Genomic DNA, 20,817 nt, shown 5'->3' with positions numbered 1-20,817 from the left:
AAGTGAACCAAACGCAAAGCATAAGATTTTCTCATACAATCAACCATAAGCCAAGCTCAAGCTCAAGCTCAAGCTCAAGCGCCTGTCAAATCCTCTTAAATATTGGCTCGTTTATGCCCTTCTCATAACCAAGTTCATCAAGTGAGCCTTATGAGGGTTCTCAATGCTATTGTCATTTATCTACTTGAAATCCTTATGAGGATCTCACTATTACAAAATTCTAGAAAATCACTCAATACAATAATAAGATCCTCATCGATCATAGTCCTTAACTATTAAAAAAAAAACTTATAAAATTTGATGATTTTTCAATCGAATTTTTAAATTAAACATCTGTACACAAGCAATATCCATTCAAGAAGTACATGAAAATCACCAAACTCAACTATGAAACAACATTTAAGAACCCATACTCTTATTTAAAACGTGTATGCAATGAAAGAATATAGCTACAATGAAAGGGGGGCCCATAAAAGCTTATTTACCCTCTTTCTCCCCACCCAAAACCTCCATTTTCTTCTTTACCTATTGAAGAAAAAACAAAAACAAAAAATTACAGGTATTCAAACTTACTGTGAAAGCTTTTATGACCAAGAAAAGAGTTCCTGATGTGCTAATCTTTGGTTGGAGAGACTTCAACCATTTCTTCAGCAATGGAAGAGATGTTCTCTACTTGTGAAGTGTCTGAAGCAGCATCATCTAAGTTTAGGTTGGAGAAGCTATCAGCAGCCACACTGCTGGAGTCTTCGCCATCTGACGGGGCTTTCAGAGAGCTCGAATCATCGGTAGAGATCTCCGATGTTTCGGAATCTTCAGAAGCTTGTTGCAGGCTCCAGCACATGAGGCTGGCAGTGAAAACAAGGGTCATCTTTGGGTTTACCTGCAATGATAAAAAGCATTTGGACTTTCAAAGCTAATAAGAATTCTCAAGGACTTGATATTAAACAAGAAAAACGAGCATATGATCTCAAAAGTTATAAGCGTATAGAATATATTAATATTTCTAAATTTTGTAGGGATTTTTGCATGCATAATACTTAAAATTATTGAATATATATATTTAACACCTAAATTTCTATATTTACTAATATACCGCCTAAAATCCTCATTTCCTTCTATTCTACCACTCCATTGAAGCGATGAGATACTTGTATTCACTATGAAAGGATGTCATTGATGGGAAAGACAGATAGTGATTTTGGACGGAAGGTTTAAACAGAATATTAGAATTAATTAAAAGAAGGGTTTTGTGTGGTATATTAGTAAATATAAAAGTTTAGGTGTTAAACAATGGAGTTGTACATATTATCTCATCGCAAAAAAATGTAAATCCAAGAGAGAAGAGAAGCATAAACAATACGAACACATTCAGATAATTAGTAAAATATATCACGCTTCAAACAGGAGTTGAGGAAATATACCACCCGTCATAAATAAAGTTTAAAAGAGCATACCATCTAAGTTAGAGTTTGAACCCATGGCTTCCATCTATCTTGGGAACCCATAAACTTTTACAATTAACATTGAGAATCTGAGAACAAGAAGTTATTTTAGTGCCAGTTAACATCTAAACCAAAAATCTACCAAACCGGGTTCAACAGTGCCTTAGACATGTAGACTGCTCCTTAGTTTTTCAACTGCTTTGTGAATATCTAGTTGAACATCATTATAAGAATAAGTAAAATGTTCCCGATATATCACATCAAACTCAAATATCCATCATCACATGGGGTTTCTTAGCCTGCCACATTCAGAATGGGAAATCCTTAGATCTTTTATTTTAAAGCTTCTTTAGATCGTTTGGAAAGTCCAGCGTTAATTAACAAGGATCCTTATAGAAAGTTGATGCACTTTTCTTTGAAATCAGTGAATGATAATAAGAAATTAGGAAGAAAAACACATCAAAACTATTTATAATACAAGATATATGAAAGAAAATAGCAACATATAGTTGGATCTTCAATTCGAGAGAAAGATTCGACTCTCCCAAATCCCTATCATCAGACTAGAGCTCAAATAACCTAAGAAATTCTAATTTCAGCAAACTTCAAACATAATCTGAAATCACCTCATAGTTAAGACTTAAATAGGCTCCCATAATTCCTCCCAAATCAAGCCCTTCTCATATATAAATCCCTCTCAGATTTGAATTCAAATTAGATTTATTTCCATAATTAATTCTCTCCCAATTGTAATTATGATGAGGACATCGGGATCACGGTTAAGATTTTGAGTTATTTATTTATATGTTTCATGTACTGTTTATTTTATATAGTTGTTTTTCGCATTTATAACCCTTACGGGTGGTCATGTAATATTGTAGGCCGAAGGCATTTTAAGTCTTTTATTTCTTTATTCTGTTCTGAGCCTATTTATAGGCTAAGTTGTTTTGTATTATGGGATGATGAACAAATAGAATTTTCTACGTTGATCTCTTTGTATGTTCACATTTCAATGTTCTCTGTTTGTGAGTGAAACTCTCCACGATCTCTTAGTGAGTTTCGTAGGAAAAGCTTAGATCTCTTTTGTGAGTTTAATGTTTTTCTTGTTCTTGTGCTCGTTTTCTTTTTAGTTCCATTGATCAATTCGTTGTTGTGAAGATTTTGGATTGAAGTCACTAGTGGGAGATTAGAGATTCATGAGCTTTGGATTCCCGAGAATTTTCCCACAATCCTCCTCCCTTGCTCTTGCTCGCCGCCCCTTCCCTGGATTGTCCAGGCCGTCGGCGCTGCAGCCGTTCAAATCGCGGCCAGCCAGAGCCAGCCCAAACCCGCCGGCCAGCGCCAGCCCAACCCGGACCGGAGCGCCCGGCAGCCACCAAGCCTTGCCGGCCCTGCTTTCCCCTGCCTGCCGCCGAGTCTTGCCCCTTCCTTGGAATTTCAAATAATGATATCAAATTGTTATGAGTCATTGATTTTTCCATAATTGCTTCCTATAATCATGCCCCTCAATTAATTGGATTTAAATTTCGAATTTTGAAAATTCGAATTCAATCTAATTGCAAGGCTTTAATTGGAAAACTCTCCTCTTTAGAAAACTGAAATTATTTAGATTTTGTTAACTGATTATTTCAGATTTTTTGTTAAAAACTGAAATTAAGATTGTGGTCCCACTCAATTGAAACTCAAGCCTCTCTCTCTCTCCATATGGCCGGCCACACTCATCCCATTGCTTCTTCCTCTAATTGCCAACCTCTACCACCAATTAATACCTCTTTAATGTCCTTCCTCTCAAATGGGTTAATTTCCAGATTCCTAAATGGTAATTTTAGATTTCAAAATCATAAAACGTGAAACGAAGGGCTCCTTCACCCTTCCCCCCCACCCACTTTTTCCTATCTGTCAATTCTGGAATTTAATTCCCATTGGAAATTCTCAGCATGTTGCTGGCTGAAAACCTCCCTAGACTCATGCGTTGGCTTCCCCCCCCCCCCCCCCACTTATCCTCCAAACTCCTGAAAACATTGAGTTTCCTACCTCCTAAACCTGCAGCCAGAAAATCCAGCCTTTGCCATTGCATCCACAACAATAAGAAGGCCTCCCAACTGCTGTCCAGGACTTTCACAAGTCCTCCAAGTGGTTGTCCACAGTTTTTTTACACGACCAACTGCTTTCCCTGCTCTCAAAGCTGCTGTCCATAAGATTCCCGCAGCAGTTTGCTGCTGTCCCACCCACTCCGGGAGCAACCATAAAGGCCCGACGGCTGGGAATCGTCTCCCATGTTTGAAGACTCGCTGCCCAAAGAATTGTTCGTGGATTGTGGCTGTCATCAATCATCAAGAAGCTGTCAAGCACCCCCTACGTCCGATCAACCAACAAAGCCATCACCGGAAGTTGGTAACTCTTTCCTTGGTTGAATGACAACTCTTTCCCTAACGTCCTTATCTTCCTAGTTTACTCTTAGGTTATGGTTATTAATGGATTCAGAAGAAATCATGTCAATTATGCGCCGCTAGAAACCCTAGTAATAGGAAGAAGTTAATGTGGAGGGATCCTTTCAATAGACATAATCTTATTATTAGTATTGGAATTTATTGTTGGAACGATCCATGTATGAAATGTCGGATTAAGTTGGCTATCTTTTTGATCTTAACTTTTATTCATGTGATTTAACCTAAGCTAAGTGCCTTTTAATATTTATCTTATCGTTCAATTCCGCATAAGAGCTTGCCTATTATTGCCTCTAAATCTAAGCATGCAAACTTTCATTAAGAAAATCATTTTCGCATGGGATTGTTCCACATCAAATTAAAACTTTCCTAAATAATCCCCCTTAATTTCTCCTTCTTTTCCCTAAATAAATTTCTCTTAGATTTTGAATTCAAATTAAATCTCTTGCCATAAATAATTCCCTCCCAAATGTAATTAAAAATTTTCCTAAACAATTCCCCTTTGATTAAAAACCTTCCTAAATAGTTCCCTCTTAATTAGGAAACTTCTTAATTCCCTACCAATCAAATCAGCCGGTCTATCAGATCCTTTGCTTATAATAAACAAAACAATGCATAAAATAAATATCTACTTTACCTCCATTATATCTTCAGGTAACAAGAAGACAGAGCAGCCAAGCTTTCTAGCCACACTGATTACGTATGTAGCATTCAATTTTTTTTCATCATCTGCATTTTGTAGTATTCAAAGAATCAGGGAAAAAAAAAAGAGGCGGATTAAAATCATCATGCCCTGATTTAATTAAAAAAAAATGATTTGAATCTAATCTGAAATATAATTTTATTTGCATTTATAATAAAAGTAAGGAAAAAAGTGAAGCTGCTTTATAAATATAGCATACCGGTCGCACCCTTCGTTACAAGGTTCCAGTTGACAACCCTTGGTTCTACAGAGCTTAGTAATTCAAGGAAAAATATTCCATTGGATAGGCTTTTATCCTAATAATAGTGAAAGAGAAGGAAGTTCAGAGCTGCAGCACTAGAAATATAGCAAGTGATATCTCTTGAATTATATACCTTAAAACTTTCAATTTGTGAAGTTCTGCCTGAGCTCTTGACTTTTCGATTTGCCCAATTTAGTATGTCAGAATCAGTAATCTCCTTTCCTTGAGAATGGAATCTCAAGTTCTTCAACAATTGCATTATGTCGAATCTCATCAATTGCCACAAATAAGCTGAAGCAAAGCCCCATAAATGCATCTTTATTTTCACGTTTTATGTAGCCAAATTGGTAACTTATACCAGTCATACTTTATGAAATAAAAATAAATTATTAACTTGGCAAACCAAAAAATATTCAGCATGCTGGACTATGAAGATAAAATAAATATCTTGCATTTTTCTTCTAAGTTTTTTCAATTAAAAAAAAAAGAGTTTTTGTATGTTCTTCTTCCTAAATTTCTTATGTCTTCTTTAGTTTTGCTAAAATTGTATCCACTTCCTATCAAATTGGTATCAGAGTCGTATCCTGGGCTGAAATATAAGTCTTCCTTGCTGATTTCTATTGCGTTTGTTCCCTTCGTCTTGCTAATTTTTGTTGTTGGAAGATCAGATTTGATGTTTTTTGCTATTTCTTTTGCTATTTGGAGCCTAGATCCGGGTACATATGGCGGAAAGAAAGGTAGAAGTGCTGAAAGAAGAGATCAAATAATTGAAATTTGATTTTGTAGAAAAGATTTCATATTTCAAAAAGCAATTTTCAATCATCCATGATAATATTGATGAGAAGTTTGTCATCATGGAGGAGATGATGAGGAGATGCTTGAGTTCCAAACCAAAATGGCATTGTCGGAGGCGGGAGAGCCACCGGCGACCAAGGGAGTGGAGGAACCCCTAATTCTATAAGGAGAGGGGAAGATCAACAGGTGGAAATGTTGGGGGAAGAAGAGAAGATGCCACCTTTGGGGCCACTTCCAAGGAGGGTAAAGGGTGAATGAGTGGGATTTTTGGTGGAACTATAGTGTTTGGAACGAGAAAAAGATGGGGAGAAGATAGAAGCATCGAATATGGTTTAACCACCCCAATAGCAGTATCGAGGGGTGTTCCAGCCAATTCAGGGGTTGTCTCCTCTGCGGGAATGCAAGCATGCTATTATCTTGAAGAAATAAGTCTCACCTATCAATGTTTGGCTGAGCCGGTGGGCCCCACTAGGGTAGGGGAATTGTTTAGGAAAGTTTTAATTATAATTTAGAGAGAGTTAATTAGGAAGAGAAATCTAATTTGAATTTCAAATATGAGAGAATTATTTACGGAAAGCCTAGTGGAGTTAATATTCATTATGTAAGGAAAAATTAATGGGGGAATTATTCAGAAAAGTTTTAATTACAATTTAGAGAAAATTAATTAGGGGAAAAGATCTAATTTGAATTCAATTCTGAGAGGGAATTATTTAAGAAAAAGAAGCTGTTTTGGGAGGGAATTATGGGAGCCTATTTAAGGCTAACTAAGGGGTGATTTCAGATTATGCTCGTGTTTTGCTGTAAGTAGTTTTGTTTAGGTTGAGTGGGCTCTAGCCAATGGTTAGGGGTTTGGGAGAGCCGGATCTTCCTCTCTAATTAAAGATTCAATCTGTATCTTGTGTTTTTCTTCTTAGTTCTTTCAATAAAAAAAGAGTTCTTATGTGTTCTTCTTCCTAAATTTCTTATGTTGTTCTATAGTTTTGCTGAAATTGTATCCACTTCCTATCAAATACATGCTAAAATAATTTACATTTATGAATGAAAAATTCTTTAGCATGCAACTTAAAGATGGATGTTCTTAGAAAGTACAAATACAACCAAGCATAGAAAAAAGGATGGCTGCAATACAAATTTCAAATTTACTGACAAAGTTCACAAACTTGCTTTTCAACCATAAAACATTTGGATCATCCACCAAGCAGGAAAAAGGGGAAGTACATAATGAGAGACAAATTTCAAGCATAAAAATGCTTTTAGAGCATATAAGATGACAAGATTGAGTGAACATTCCACTTGCAAATAACTAGGAAAAATGCTAAATATGTATAAATCAGTAGAATTTAAGCAAACTCACCAAGCATTAACTTCTTATTTCCTTGTACAATGTCATTCCCTGCCACATTAACTAGAGAGAGTTTCAACTGTTTTCCAATTCTCACAACTTGATTGCAGTTCTCTACTTTCCGAAACGGCATCTTTATGGGAGGTTTTGATGCATGCTTCCAATTAACCGATCCTGGAGAAACTTTGTCAAGTACTTCTAAAAGAACCCATCTGTAGAAAGTATATGATCAATCAGCTGCATCAGCCTTAAGCCAAATAATAGCAAATGATAGAAACATTCTCACCCATTTTTGAGATCTTCAAACACACAATTGACAAAAGTAGTGATTCCAAGACTGTTGATCCACATCCTAAAAGCTCTTTCTTCTCTAGATGCTTGCACTTCTTCAGGCATCATCTCTGCGAAGGACATCTTTTTGCTGCTGATGGAAAGGCCATTCCTGCAAAGAATACAAGTAAAATTAGCTTCACGTGCAGAAAAGCGATGAGAATATATAATGACTTAAAAATGAAAATAAAACCAACAATAGGGTAGTGCAGAAGACCTAAGACGAAAGCAACATGAAGAGATGTATCTCTCAAGGGAATTATAGCAAAAGAGATGATTTTAAAGAAAATATTCCTATCAAACATGTCTCACGTATGTTACATATTGTACTAAAAAGTACCAATTTTAAGCAAGAGAAGAAGGATCACAAATGCATTATTAAAGATGTGACAATACCCTATAACCAACTCAAAACTTGCCAATTTGAACTTGATGCCTAACTATGTGCCAAGCACTCTTCTAATATCAACGAGGGACAATTCCCTTCTTGTAGCTAGTTTAACAACCATAACTCCTAATTTAACAAGTACTTGAAAGTTCAGACTATTCAGAATCAAAAAAACAATTATTAAAAATAAGCATATGATTAATGTATATGAAAAAGCAGCTACAATGATAGCACACACAAGCCAATGTTATCTTCACCAAATATTTCATCCACAAACCAGAGAAGATTACACCATCCATATTTGGGAGTAAGATACAGAAAGAACCAACATTTGGCAGTTCCCTAAAGACTACAATTCCAAATCCATGTCCCCATGAAAAGCCTAAATTATTAGATATAAACAAAATATGGAGGTTTAAATAACTAAAACGCCATGATAATGTATCCTAGATTTCCTAATAAAGAAGATTATTTAAGGATAAATTAAAGTGAATCATTAACATCATCATTTATGTCTGCTGTTTTCGAAAATAAGCAAAAATAGCTCAAAACTATTTCACCATTTAGCACGTAAGTCAATTCTGTCATTCCCTGCAACAATAGCTTGAAATCGCAATAATGTGCTCCCCCTTAAAAACTCAACAAAGAGAACAGAACAAAATTTTCTCTTTATATTGTATATAATTGCACTTGAAGGATCAGCCCAATGATAAAGAGCCCGCATCCTAGCCACGGAGAGCTACACTTTAAAAACCTTCCCTTGATTCATATTCAAAACTATGCATATTCCAACCTGTTTCATGTATGAGTTCTCTGGAGTTGACTTGGGTAGCTAGCAACCACTCACTTCCACCCCCACCATAAAACACAGAATTTTAAGCATAACCTTACATTGGGTTGTGCGTACAACAAACTCCAAGAGATTAATGGTAAGTTTTGAAGCTACGAAGCAACAAAAGAACGTTAATAGCAAAACAACAACATCAAGCTTTTGTCACACTATGTGTGGTCGGCTACATGAGTTTTTTTTCTCCATTGTGTCATGTTAAAAGTCAAATTCTCATTTAAATCTAATAAAGAAAGATCATTTCTAATATTTTCTAACCAAGTTTTTTTAGGTCTACCTCTACCTTTCTTAATATAAGTCAAATATAATACCTCTACTTTCGTAACCGGGTCATCGGAAGGCCATCATTTTATGTGACCGAACCATCTAAGGTGACTCTCTCTAATCATATCTTTGACTAGAGCTACTCCAACATTTTCACGTATATGCTCATTTTGTATCATGTCTCTAAGGGTAAATCCACTCATCCACCTGAACATCCTCATCTCTGCAACACTTAACTTAGTATTATGTTTCTCTTTTAATGGCCAACATTATGCACCATAAAGCATTGCAGGTCTCGCCACCATCTTATAGAATTTTCCCTTAAGTTTGAAGGGGATTTTTCTATCACACAACAAGCCCGATGCATTCCTCCACTTCAACCATCCAACTTGAATTCTACTGATAATATCCTCATCTATTTCACTATCACTCTGAACAATAGATCTAAGATATCTAAAACGTGTACTCTTATTAATGACTTGATCGCCCAAAGTTACAATCCCCCCACTAGGTCTATTACTACTAAAATTACATTCCATATATTTAGTTTAAGATCTACTCAAGTTAAAACCTTTAGACTCTAAGGTTGACCTCCATAATTCATGTTTACCTTCAACTCCTTCTCTATCTTATCAACAAGAAGAATATCATCAGCAAAAAGCATACACCAAGGTACATCCTCTTGCAAATGTCTAGTGAGAACATCCATGACTAAAGCAAAAACATATGGGCTTAAGGCTGATCCTTGATGTAATCCAACCGAAATAGGAAATACTTGATCAACCACCTTGTGTTTGAACACAATAGCTCCTGCATACATATCTTTAATGATTTGAATATAAGCATATTAAACTATTTTTTCTTTTCAAGACTCTCCATAGCACTTCTCTTGGAACTTTATCATATGCTTTCCCTAAATCAATAAATATTATATGTATATCCTCCTTATTCTCTTTATATTTCTCCATCAAACCTCTCAATAAATGTATGACTTCCATAGTAGACGTACCCGGCATGAATCCAAATTGATTGAGAACATTAGTATAACACCGCAACCTACGCTCCATAGCTCGCTCCATAGTTTTAAAGTATGACACGTTAACTTAATTCCTCTATAATTAGTATAATCTTGTGCATCACCTTTACTCTTAAAAATAGGAATCAACACTCATTCTCCACTCATCTAACATCTTTTTAGTCTTTAAAATAGTATTAAAAAGTTTAATGAGCAAAGAAATTCCTTCATCTCCTAAGAATTTTCACACCTCTATTAGAATATCATCAGGTCCAACAGCTTTTTCACATTTCATTTTCTTTAAAGCCTCTCTAACTTCGATTTTACTAATACATCGATAAAAATAAAAATCTTTATTTTCATTTAGCATGCTAAGGTCACTAAAGTCAATTGTATTATCAGAATCTTCATTAAAAAGTTTATCAAAATATCTCATTCACCTTTATTGAATATCATATTCTAAGAAAATTACATTTTTATCTTAATTCTTAATACACTTCACTTGAACTAAATCATAACTATTATCTCTTTGTTTGACAAACTTATACATATATATTTCTCCCTCCTTAGTATCCAATCTATCATATAAATCATTAAAAGCTAAAATTTTTGCATTGCATGTTGATTTCTTAGTTGCCTTATGTGGCTCTTTATAACTTTCCCAATTATCAAAATTTTTGCATCTAAACCAATTTTTATAATAAATTTTCTTTTTTTTTATCTTTTCTTGTAAATTTGGATTCCACCACCAATTAATTTTATTATTAGGTGCTTTTCCCTTGATGTTTCAAGCACATCTTTTGTAATATTCTTAATATTACTAGTCACTTTTTCCCAAATAACATGAGCATCCACATACCCAGACAAAACCTTAGCATTTAAAATCTTACTTTCAAAAATATTTTTATTACTATTCTTTAAATGCCCCCATCTAATCCTAGAACGTCGTTTTTATTTATTTTTTATTTTCTAACCCTTCATCTTAAAGTCCAAAACCAATAAGCAATGTTGGGTACATAAACTTTCACTCGGAATAACTTTACAATCTTTGCAATCTAAACAATCTAATTTTCTTATAAGAAAATAATCAATCTGAGATTTACTATATCCATTCATATACGTGATGAGATACTCATCTATTTTTTTAAATAAAATATTAGCAATTAAAAAAGCATCAGCTAAAAAAAATTTAATATAGTCTTACCACCTTCATTAGTCGTCCCAAACCCATGGCACTATGAATGCTTTTAAAATCATCTACCTCTCTACCAACATGTCCATTTAAATCTCCTCCAATAAAAATTCTTTCTTCAAGAGGTATATTTTATATTAATTCTTCTAAATTATTCCAAAATTTTAATTTTAAACACAAATCCAAACCTACTTGAGGAGCATAAACACTTACAATATTAATAATCATAACATCAATAATAATCTTTAAAGTTATAATCATATCTCCAATTCTATTAATTTTTATAACATTATCCTTCAAACTCTTATCAATAATCACACCTATACCATTTCTAGTATGACTCCTACCTGAATATCATAGTTTAAATCCTAAACTATCAATCTCTTTAGCCTTCTCTCCAACCCATTTAGTTTTTTAAATGCACATAATATTTATCTTCTATGAATCATAATATCTATTAATTTCATTAATTTTTCTATATGGGAACCTATATTCTAAGTTATTATCATAATTTTAATTTCTTTGCCCACATCCGTCCTTAATGTTGAAACCCTTGCATATTTAACACAGAACCCATGCACCGATGCAGCAGCCTTTGCATACTTATTGTTATATTCAGATCATACAGCATGTCGCTTCCAGGGAACACCCTAGTATTAACACAATATATTAAAGGATTCATATCATAATTATTCAACAAATTTTACTTTGGTTGTCGACTACCTAATGCAACCCTCCATTTTTCTCATCCAAGACTTAGGACCTGACAACGGCAGTGTTAAAGAATGTTAATAACAAATAATCCTAAATTTTTTTTTATAAAAGACTATATATAATATGGTATTAATGATAAATTGCACAAATATGTTGCAATTCTTAAACTGCAAATTGAAGTTGATTTAGTATAAAGGTAGGATAGGGGACAATTGATAAAAACAAATGAAAATATTAATGGCTCATTAAGATCCAAGTAAGTGTATACAAAGTTATGATATTTTAATAAGCTAAAAGTGGCATTATGTTTCAATTATGAGCAGTGTTCAAAATGAAAATAAGAAAAGAGAGAGATGCAATAGTACGACTAAATGGAAATACTTTTTCTCTCATCTGCAACTTATGTATAATAATATCATTGTATGTTTCTAAGAGGGTTATGATGCGCCTTGGTATCAAAAACAACAAAAAACTCCAAGCAACACAAAAATATATTTTTATTGATAGAAAATCAAATACGAACAAAGCAAGATTCAATGGTCCTCTTTCGAGAGGACTTTTTATCCCAAACCCTAGATGCCACTAAGATCCCTCATAAAAAGAGAACTACAGCACTCTCAAATCAAATTCTCCATACAAATATAATGTAAACCCTATTAGTTATAGCAAAAAATAAGCAATAAATACCAAAACATCCCTCCCCCAATTTTCTTTTTTTTTTTTAACATGGCTCCCCCAATTCCCTCCCAAATCAGCCCTCAAATTTGTCCTCTTAAATTAAGAAATATCTCCTAATTAATTTCTTTCAAATTAGCCCCAAAAGAGGGTTGAAACCTCCCTAGATTTGGTTTCACGTTCCGCCCCCCTCCACTGTCGGTCTAGCCTCGCTTGGCCTGTAGTCGTAACAATACTCCCCATGTTTCCCCCATGTATCAAGGGGAGACTCCCACCTTTCTTCCATCCGTTCTTGCATGGCACAATCCCATGATTGAGCTTGACCTCTGCCATCTCCAGTCGCCCACTCCCCTTGCCCGAAATACCTCCCATAATGGTCAGTCACTCCACCACCTCCACCACACAATTCCCTCCTTGTTGTCTCATTTTCTGGAAACCCTGATCCACCCTTTATTGGAGCCCAAGGAGGAGGCTCTTATGGACAAAACTCTCCTTATCGAATCGAACCCCTTCCGTTCGATCTCCTTTCCCATAGATTCGACCAAGGAAGTTCCGATAAATCTTGGTTAGGGTTGGTAATTGCAACCACCGGTGGAGTTTTGGATTGCATCTTCATGAGTTTCCTTAACATCTCTTCTATCCCTCCAAATCGGCTCTCCATCCGATTCTTCATAGTTAAAAACTTCTCCATGCCGAATTTGATTTGCTCTATTTTGTCTTTCAACGCATTCACCTTCTTTATTGTTATCTCTCCAAAAACCTCACTCTGATACCAATTTGATGTGCCTTGGTATCAAAAATAGGAACAAGCTCCAAGACATTCAACACAAAAATAAATTTTTATTGATAGAAAATCAAATACAAACAAAGCAAGATATAATGGTCCTCTTTCGAGAGGATCTTCTCTCCCAAACCCTAGACGCTGCTAGGATCCCTCACAAAAAGAAACTACAGTACTCTCAAATCAAATTCTCCATACGAACATAATATAAAGCATATTACTTATAGCAAACAATAAATAATAAATATCAACAAAGCCCTTCCCAATTCCCTCCTAAATCAACCCCAAAATATGTCCTCTTCAATTAAGAAATATATCATAATTAATATCTTCCAAATCAGCCCTCAAATCTGCCCTCTTTAATTAGGAAACATCGCCTAATTAATCAGCCCCCAAATCTGCCCTATTTAATTAGGAAACATCTCCTAATTAATCCCCTCCAAATCAGCCATAAAATTAGTTTGTTTTTCTTATTAATTTCCCTCTCCTATTTGAATTCAAATAGGAGATCTTTCCCTCCTTAATTATCTCCCTAATTCCCTCCTTAATTACCCTCCTAACATAATGAATTATTGTTTTGCTCGGCCCCACAAGAGGGGCTGAAATCTCCCTGGATTTGATTTCAGGTTCTACCCCATCCACTACATGTCTAGCCTCTCTTGGCCTGCAGCCGTAACAGATTAATAGCTTGGCTAACAACAATGCCAAAATACTGGGTGATCTCAAGCAACATATTTTCTAATTTGATGTCTAAGTAAATCTTCATTCGCTAAAAGTTTTTTTTAACTCAAGAACAGCATACTAAAATAGTTCTCAATAATTCTTGTCTTTTATAATATCACCAATATTAGCCTTATCCCAACTAGTTGGGGCCAGCATTATGAACCTCTTTTTATTAGTTTATGTGTTATTAAAGCTTATTTCATTGGAAAATATTAGTTTTGTTAAATCTCAACTGTCCCTTAGCATTTTGATCCCATGGCTAGGATAGAAATCTATGGGAGGCTTACCTATCAAATCCTCGCCGTCTTGACCTTTCATCACCACCTCAAAACAATCCACCTAAACCTGAAATCAAAGCCATGGAAACTGAGGACAAAACTATTATGAATAACGATATTTGGGAAAGTGTATTGAAGGCGTACAAATCCAAATTATGGTTCAGAGCATATCCAAGAATCTGAACCGTCTCCTAAAATTGAGGTAAATACAAGTTCACCAAAAAAACCTCCCTTGTACCCCATAACCAACTTTATATCCTTCCATAACTTCTTACCTTCACACAAATTTTTTAGTTACACTAAATGATATTCATATTTCTAATCATATTTATGAAGTCTTATCAGTTGAAAATTGGAAGTGCCATGAAAGATGAAATGTTGGCCCTGAAAAAGAATAATATATGGGAGATCACCGACCTACTAGTAGGAAAAGAACTAGTCGGCTGCAAATGTGTGTTCTTTGTTAAATACAAAGCTGATGATACACTGGAAAGGTATAAGGCAAGACTTGTGGCGAAAGGGTATACTCATACGTATGGAATTGACTACCCAAAAACTTTTGCACCTGTGGCCAAGATGAACACCGTGAGGATCTTGCTCTCATTAGCAACTAATTATAATTGGCATATGGAACAGTTGGATGTCAAAAATGCATTCCTACACGGGAACTTAGAGGAAGAAATATTTATGGAGATTTTATCAAGATTTAAGGAATAATTTGGATAAAACAAAGTGTGTAGGTTAAAAAAGACTCTATATGGGCTAAAGCAGTCACATAGAGCTTGGTTTGGAAGATTCTCAAAAGTCGTACTACTGAATGGTTATCGATAGAGTCAAGGAGACCATGCATTATTCTTCAAGCACTCAGACTCAGGGGGGTCATAATTTTATTAGTATGTGGATGATATCATCTTGACTGGGAATGATGAAAAGGAGAAAATAATTCTAAAGAAATGCCTTGCAAAGGAACTTAACATAAATGATCTTGGTAGATTAAAATATTTTCTTGGAATGAAGTGGTCCACTCCAACAACAAAATCTTCATTTCACAACAAAAATATATTAATGATCTTCTAAAAGAAACATATAAACTAGCTTGTAAACTGGCAACAATACAAGTAGAACCAAATCTCAAATTGGGGGAAACTAAAGAAGATCCAAATGTAGATAAAGGAGAGCTTACCAGAGACTTATGAGAAAATTGATCTACCTTTCTCACACCATACCAGATATAGCATTTTCTATAAGTATGGTCTGTCAATTCATGCAAAATCGAAAGCAGACTCACATGTAAGCTGTAGACATAATACTGCACTATCTTGAGGGGAACCTAGGTAAAGGCATTCTCTTCAGAAGAGATTGTGGAATAATCCCAAAAGCATATAGTGATGCAGATTACACAGGATCACCAGTCGATAGATGATCTACCTCCGGATACTGCACATTCCTTGAAAGAAACCATGTTAAATGGAGAATCAAAAAACAAAATGTAGTGGCAAGATCTAGTGCAGAAGTAGAATACAGAGCTATGGCCTTAAGAATATGTGAGCTACTATGGATCAAGATAATTCTAGAAAATCTAAGGATCAAGTGGGAAGGATCCATGAAGCTACATTGTGACAACAAATCAACAAACAGCATAGCTTACAATCCAGTTCAACATGTCAAGACCAAGCACATAAAAGTGGACAGACATTTCATAAAGGAGAAATTTGATTGTGGTCTTATATGTATTGACCATGTCTTATCAAAAGATCAGCTTGTAGATATTCTTACCAAGGGACTCGATAACTCTACCTTTCTGGGACTGATTACCAAGCTGGGAAGGACGGATCCCTGTATTCCCCAACTTGAGGGGGAGTGTTAAATCCCAACCGTCCCTTGACATTTTGATCCCACGGCTAGGATGGAAATCTATAAAAGGCTCACCTATTAAATCCTAGTTGTCCCTTGGCATTTTGATCCCACGGCTAAAATGGGAATCTGTAAGAGGCTCACTTGGATCACGTTGATCTCCTTCCATATTTAGATGGCTGATTTAGGAAAGATTATATTAGAGCAATTATGTATTATTATGCAATTATTTATTTCTTTATTAATATATCTTGTATAGATCTATGAATAGGGACAAGGTTGTGCAATAAAATGAAGTCTTTTTTCTCTCCAATTCTCTAAATTTAACAGGTTCAAAGGCAATGTATGTACAACTTAACTTTAGACGAGAACAAATTGAAAATTCTATGCATATTTACATGTTCAAGCAACTTATTCTGACATGAGGATAAATGGTGAACAACCAAAAATTCTAACCTCTGATGAAATATTTGTGCAACAAAAGCTAGGTTGAGGTTTGTGGATCCTTCAACTATGTCTGTTGGGGTTAAGTATCTTTTACAGTCCATTTTCTCCGCATGATCAAGTACAAGCTTTGCCCTTTCAGTTGGATCTTTGGCATCTAAGGTGTCGAGAGAACAATGCTCAGGGGAAAGAACATTCAAAAGGTGTGCGTATGCCTCTCCATCCTGAAATCAAAGATTTGATGATCTAAGTTGTAATAAAATGACCATTTTACGCAACTGTCATACCACATTCACATTTAGAAAACAAATACAAAAATACTAGCAACAAAACGAACAGCATTGTGAGAAGAAACACACAAAAGAATCTAGAATGAGGACAAATATATAATGATAATACAAAGGATATTATACAACGTTTCCCAAGGTAAATTTGTTAGCCATATGCATTTGAAGTGCCAAAAGATTAGGAAGGATAAAGGTTAGATCTAAAGATTACATGGATATAAATTAATCAAAATGATTTAAGAAAAATAGATTTAGCCCCTCGAGTAGCACTCAATAGGAATGAATGAAAAATAAGAATTTGCAAAGTTGACTAAACGTAAGTGGTGGGATAGAGCTAATGATGACGATGATGCATCGAGGATTGCTTTATGATCGAGAACCTACCAAACAAACAGACTGAAAACTGTCTTATGTGCATGGCTTCCTCAAGCTATGATATACACCACATTTGAGTAGATGACATATGTTTGCCATAAATGGGACCCAATTATAGACAAAATTATCCACTATTACCAGCACCAACCAATGGAATGCTACAGAGGATGACTGTATTCATTAACCACATTATGAATGGTTGATATGCAATGACAAATGACTGAAAAGATGATAGCCAATGCAACCTATCTCCATAAGGAGCACATCTAACAAGGTGTGACAGCAGATATAAGAACAAAGTGATACATATAATGTGAGGAACAGCATTGCCCGGTGCTGCCAAAATGTGGATATCAGCTTTCTACAGTAATAGTTGAACTTTCAAATATGCCTACATTAAAACAAGTCCATACTGATATGTGCTTCAGGTCTTCTGAAGCAAAAAATTATCAGCATTAGTAAATGAAATCTGAACAATAAGGAATGGGAAATCACGAACCACGCGATCAAAACTGAAGACACTGAAGTGCTCATTTGTTGTTTATCAAACATAATGCCTCAGAATTTATTATCCTTTATCAATGAAAGATTACAATAATGCAAAGATAAGGCGCTTTCATTTCTGCATAAATCTTTTAATAAGTTTTAGTTGACATGATAATAATTTTATTGTTAAATTGGAATAATAATATCTGGCCTGAGCAGATAATCACTAAATTCCTTCTCCAAGTTGATGTGCTTATTTTTGTTTACCTTCAAATCAGACGAGAAATTTGTTACAGGTTTCTTGTAACCAGCTTTCTGCAGATGAAAGTTCATCCATTTAAGTAACATCTTCTCGGGTGGTAAATTCAAAAGCTCCTCAATATCCTATAACACCAAAACATAAGGGTAAGCTATGATAACTGCCACTACATTCCCTCTAGTGTAGCGAGCTGAAGCTCAAAGCTGATAAAATACAAAAGTGAGAATCAGCTAATGTTGTCCGACCTTACTATCATCCACTAGCTCTACCAGTTGAGGCATCTTCTTTAAGTTGAGATCTGCTAAGAGTTGTATCTAGCAACAAAAAGCAATATCAAGCCTGAATTCTCTCGATAACCCACAGAACACACAAACACATGCAATATAAAAAATGCATTGAGTACACCTCAAAGCATAAAAAGGTTACGTTCCCTTGTACAATACTATAAACAATTGGTAACCTCTCAACTTTGAAATGAACTTTTTTCTTTCCAATTTGGTTGTAAACATAACAAGTTTCATAATTACCTTGATAATTTGAGAAATTAAACCCAGTACCAAATGAGGCTGCAAAAGAGAAACAATGGTTAGAACACTTTAATAGATGGAGGGAGAAATTCCTATTTATGACAAGTCCAAATAGAAAAAAGGGTGTGCCCAATGCATGAAGCTCCCACCAATGTGAGTCTAGGTGGAGGTTAATGTATGTATGCATTGCAAAGAAGCTATTTCTGTAACTTGAATTTGTGACCTCCCGTCACAATAGGGGCGGTATAAGCACTAGTGACGGTCCACCTCTTTTACAATCCCAAACAACTGGAGATATGAATTTTATGTAGTATAAGTTTTCTTTAAAACTGACTTCAAAGGCTGGTTTCTTAGTACAACAGTCATTTTTTCCTCAGATAATTCAAATAAATCAAAATGAAAAATTTTATTCCAATCAGAGAGAAAAAAACTTCATTTTACAGAATGGAGGTTCAAAAGGCCATATGGAAGTTACAGTTTAAAGTCTGGTAGGCATAATTAATGGATTTTAATGATCCACCTGCAAAACTTGTCATTAATTTTAAAAAAGCCTTTGAATACTCCATGCTCCACATCATATTAAAAAAACTTAAATTGTGAACTAATTATTTCTTATTTGTGGACAGCAATGATACATCATGCAGGTTTCTTTAGCCTAAAAAGCAAATCTACAACATTGGCATGAACATGTAATATACTACTCCCAGAACTTGAATTACTTCATCAACTATAAAAGGCATTGAGAAATAAACTTAAAAGAAAGACTCCATTAAGGAGGTACGGAAACAAAATGCAATAACAAAGCTTTTCTTGGAAAATACAATAAAAAAATTTTTGAGACGTCTATCACTCTAAGACAAATCTGAATTTGATATTGACTCAAACTTACCCTCCCTTCAACCAAATCTTGAGTACCAATATTAACTACAGTGCACCCAATGGCTTTTGCAGAGTTGAGGCAAAGAGTGTGGTTTTCATTCCTCTCCCAAGGATTCAAAATCCTCTTTGTATTGATCGCCCTCTCATCTATCGTCCCGGGGACAGCAATATTGATCAATTTACTAAAAACAAATCATAAGAATTCAGTAATTATTATAATAGCAAAATCCACATTATTTGGCCAACAATAAAAAATTTTCAAGTAATGGAAGCTTCCTAGTTTGCATGAAATCAGTAATCTACATTCCATCTCATTTTGACAAAGATAGACAGATTTGCAAATACAACCTCAACCAAAACCTACTTACCACAGGAGGACACCATCTTTAACTATGTTGAAGATTTCATTTGAAGCCGGGTCAATCGGTAGGTATGTTTTCAAATACGAGTCGTCCCGAAGATAAGCATTTATATGAGCCACATAAGAAGCTTTTTCCGATTCATTTATAGTGTGCAGAAGTGTGGTAGTGGAAGCCTTCAGGAATGAAGAGGAATTCTTCGCACCACCCAATTTCTCCGCAGCTTTTGCTTGCACATTCAAACATTCCTGAGCAGCAATTCTAAATCATCAAACCCAACAATCGGCCAACACTAGAGACATATGAAACAGAAACAAAATCTGAAGCAAAGACACAATTCAATACCCGAAGAAATTGTTCAAACTCAATCTCTTGCCCGGTGTCCGGATAGGACTCTTCTAAGATAGAAGAAATCTCCTCTTTAGTGACCGCATCCTTGATGCTCTTCACTTTTGCCATTGCGGGTGGCAAATCGCTTACTCTCACATGACCATGTTCCCTCTTTATATAGATGTACTATCCGATCCCGCGGCATTCAACGCAAACAATCAGTTCAACAAAGCAATTGCAAGAAACGTTCAATTTCAGAGCACGATAAATATCATCGTAATCGTAATGGCTTACTTTGGCTTTGAGGCTCCGAAGCTCCACCTGAGTGAACTGGCTCTGAAGCCACGGATCAGACACGAGAACCCCAACAAATCCGGCCATTTCTATACACTACAACAGAACCCCAATCGAAATCCTCCTTTCGAATACGATTTCAGATCGACACGCAAAAACCAGTTCCCGAAATCGATCGTCCTTGTCACCACAACTGCAGGCAACGCGGAATTCTTCGTCCCCAACAACCCAAAACGAAAAAAAGATGAAAATTTTCCGTCTCTCCTCCGTTCTTTCCTTGCCTCCTACTCCATTTCACCGTCTTTTACACAACTTCCTCTCTCCTCTCTTCCGTAACCAGATTCCGTGTGAATCGGAGACAGAAGGCAAAGAAAAGAAAAAAGAAATGAAAGAAAATCCGAGTAATAATGGGAGAGGAAAAAGGAAGCAAAAGGAATTTTTTTCTTCATCAGACGAAGAGGGCGGTGAAAGGAAATGACAGGAACATGCGCTCGCCTCTTATAGCCGCCCTTGATTTGTGCAACCACGACGTGTTTGCTTCTTCGA

At 35.4% G+C, this 20,817-nt stretch overlaps 1 protein-coding gene across 1 annotated transcript; it reads right to left on the bottom strand.

The window, feature by feature from the left end:
• Positions 1–345: 345 nt before the first annotated feature.
• LOC110103244 (fimbrin-4) lies at positions 346–20,817 on the bottom strand. The gene is made up of 14 exons (XM_020831874.2): positions 20,272–20,817; positions 19,993–20,163; positions 19,657–19,895; positions 19,299–19,470; positions 18,410–18,448; positions 18,128–18,196; positions 17,891–18,007; positions 16,488–16,699; positions 7,257–7,412; positions 6,983–7,182; positions 4,967–5,124; positions 4,792–4,888; positions 4,527–4,618; positions 346–880 (listed from the first exon to the last, which is right to left on the bottom strand). The coding sequence occupies exons 1-14, from the start codon at positions 20,356–20,358 to the stop codon at positions 614–616; spliced, it is 2,076 nt and encodes a 691-aa protein (XP_020687533.1). The 5' UTR covers positions 20,359–20,817; the 3' UTR covers positions 346–613.

Source organism: Dendrobium catenatum, unplaced genomic scaffold, assembly GCF_001605985.2.
Source record: "Dendrobium catenatum unplaced genomic scaffold, ASM160598v2 fragScaff_scaffold_1117, whole genome shotgun sequence".
Taxonomy (NCBI): Eukaryota; Viridiplantae; Streptophyta; class Magnoliopsida; order Asparagales; family Orchidaceae; genus Dendrobium; species Dendrobium catenatum.
The sequence above is the reverse complement of the archived record's forward strand: the minus strand, read 5'-3'. Positions and strand labels throughout refer to the sequence as shown.

What these genes read in the sequence shown, in the direction of transcription:
- LOC110103244 (XM_020831874.2), bottom strand. Translation starts at nt 20,358, where the DNA reads ATGGCCGGATTTGTTGGGGTTCTCGTGTCTGATCCGTGGCTTCAGAGC. An exon ending in TAATTTCTCAAATTATCAAG is followed by an intron (nt 18,197 to 18,409) that starts GTAATTATGAAA and finishes TTTTGTTGCTAG; the next exon opens with ATACAACTCTTAGCAGATCT. An exon ending in TTTGAAGATCTCAAAAATGG is followed by an intron (nt 7,183 to 7,256) that starts GTGAGAATGTTT and finishes TACTTTCTACAG; the next exon opens with ATGGGTTCTTTTAGAAGTAC.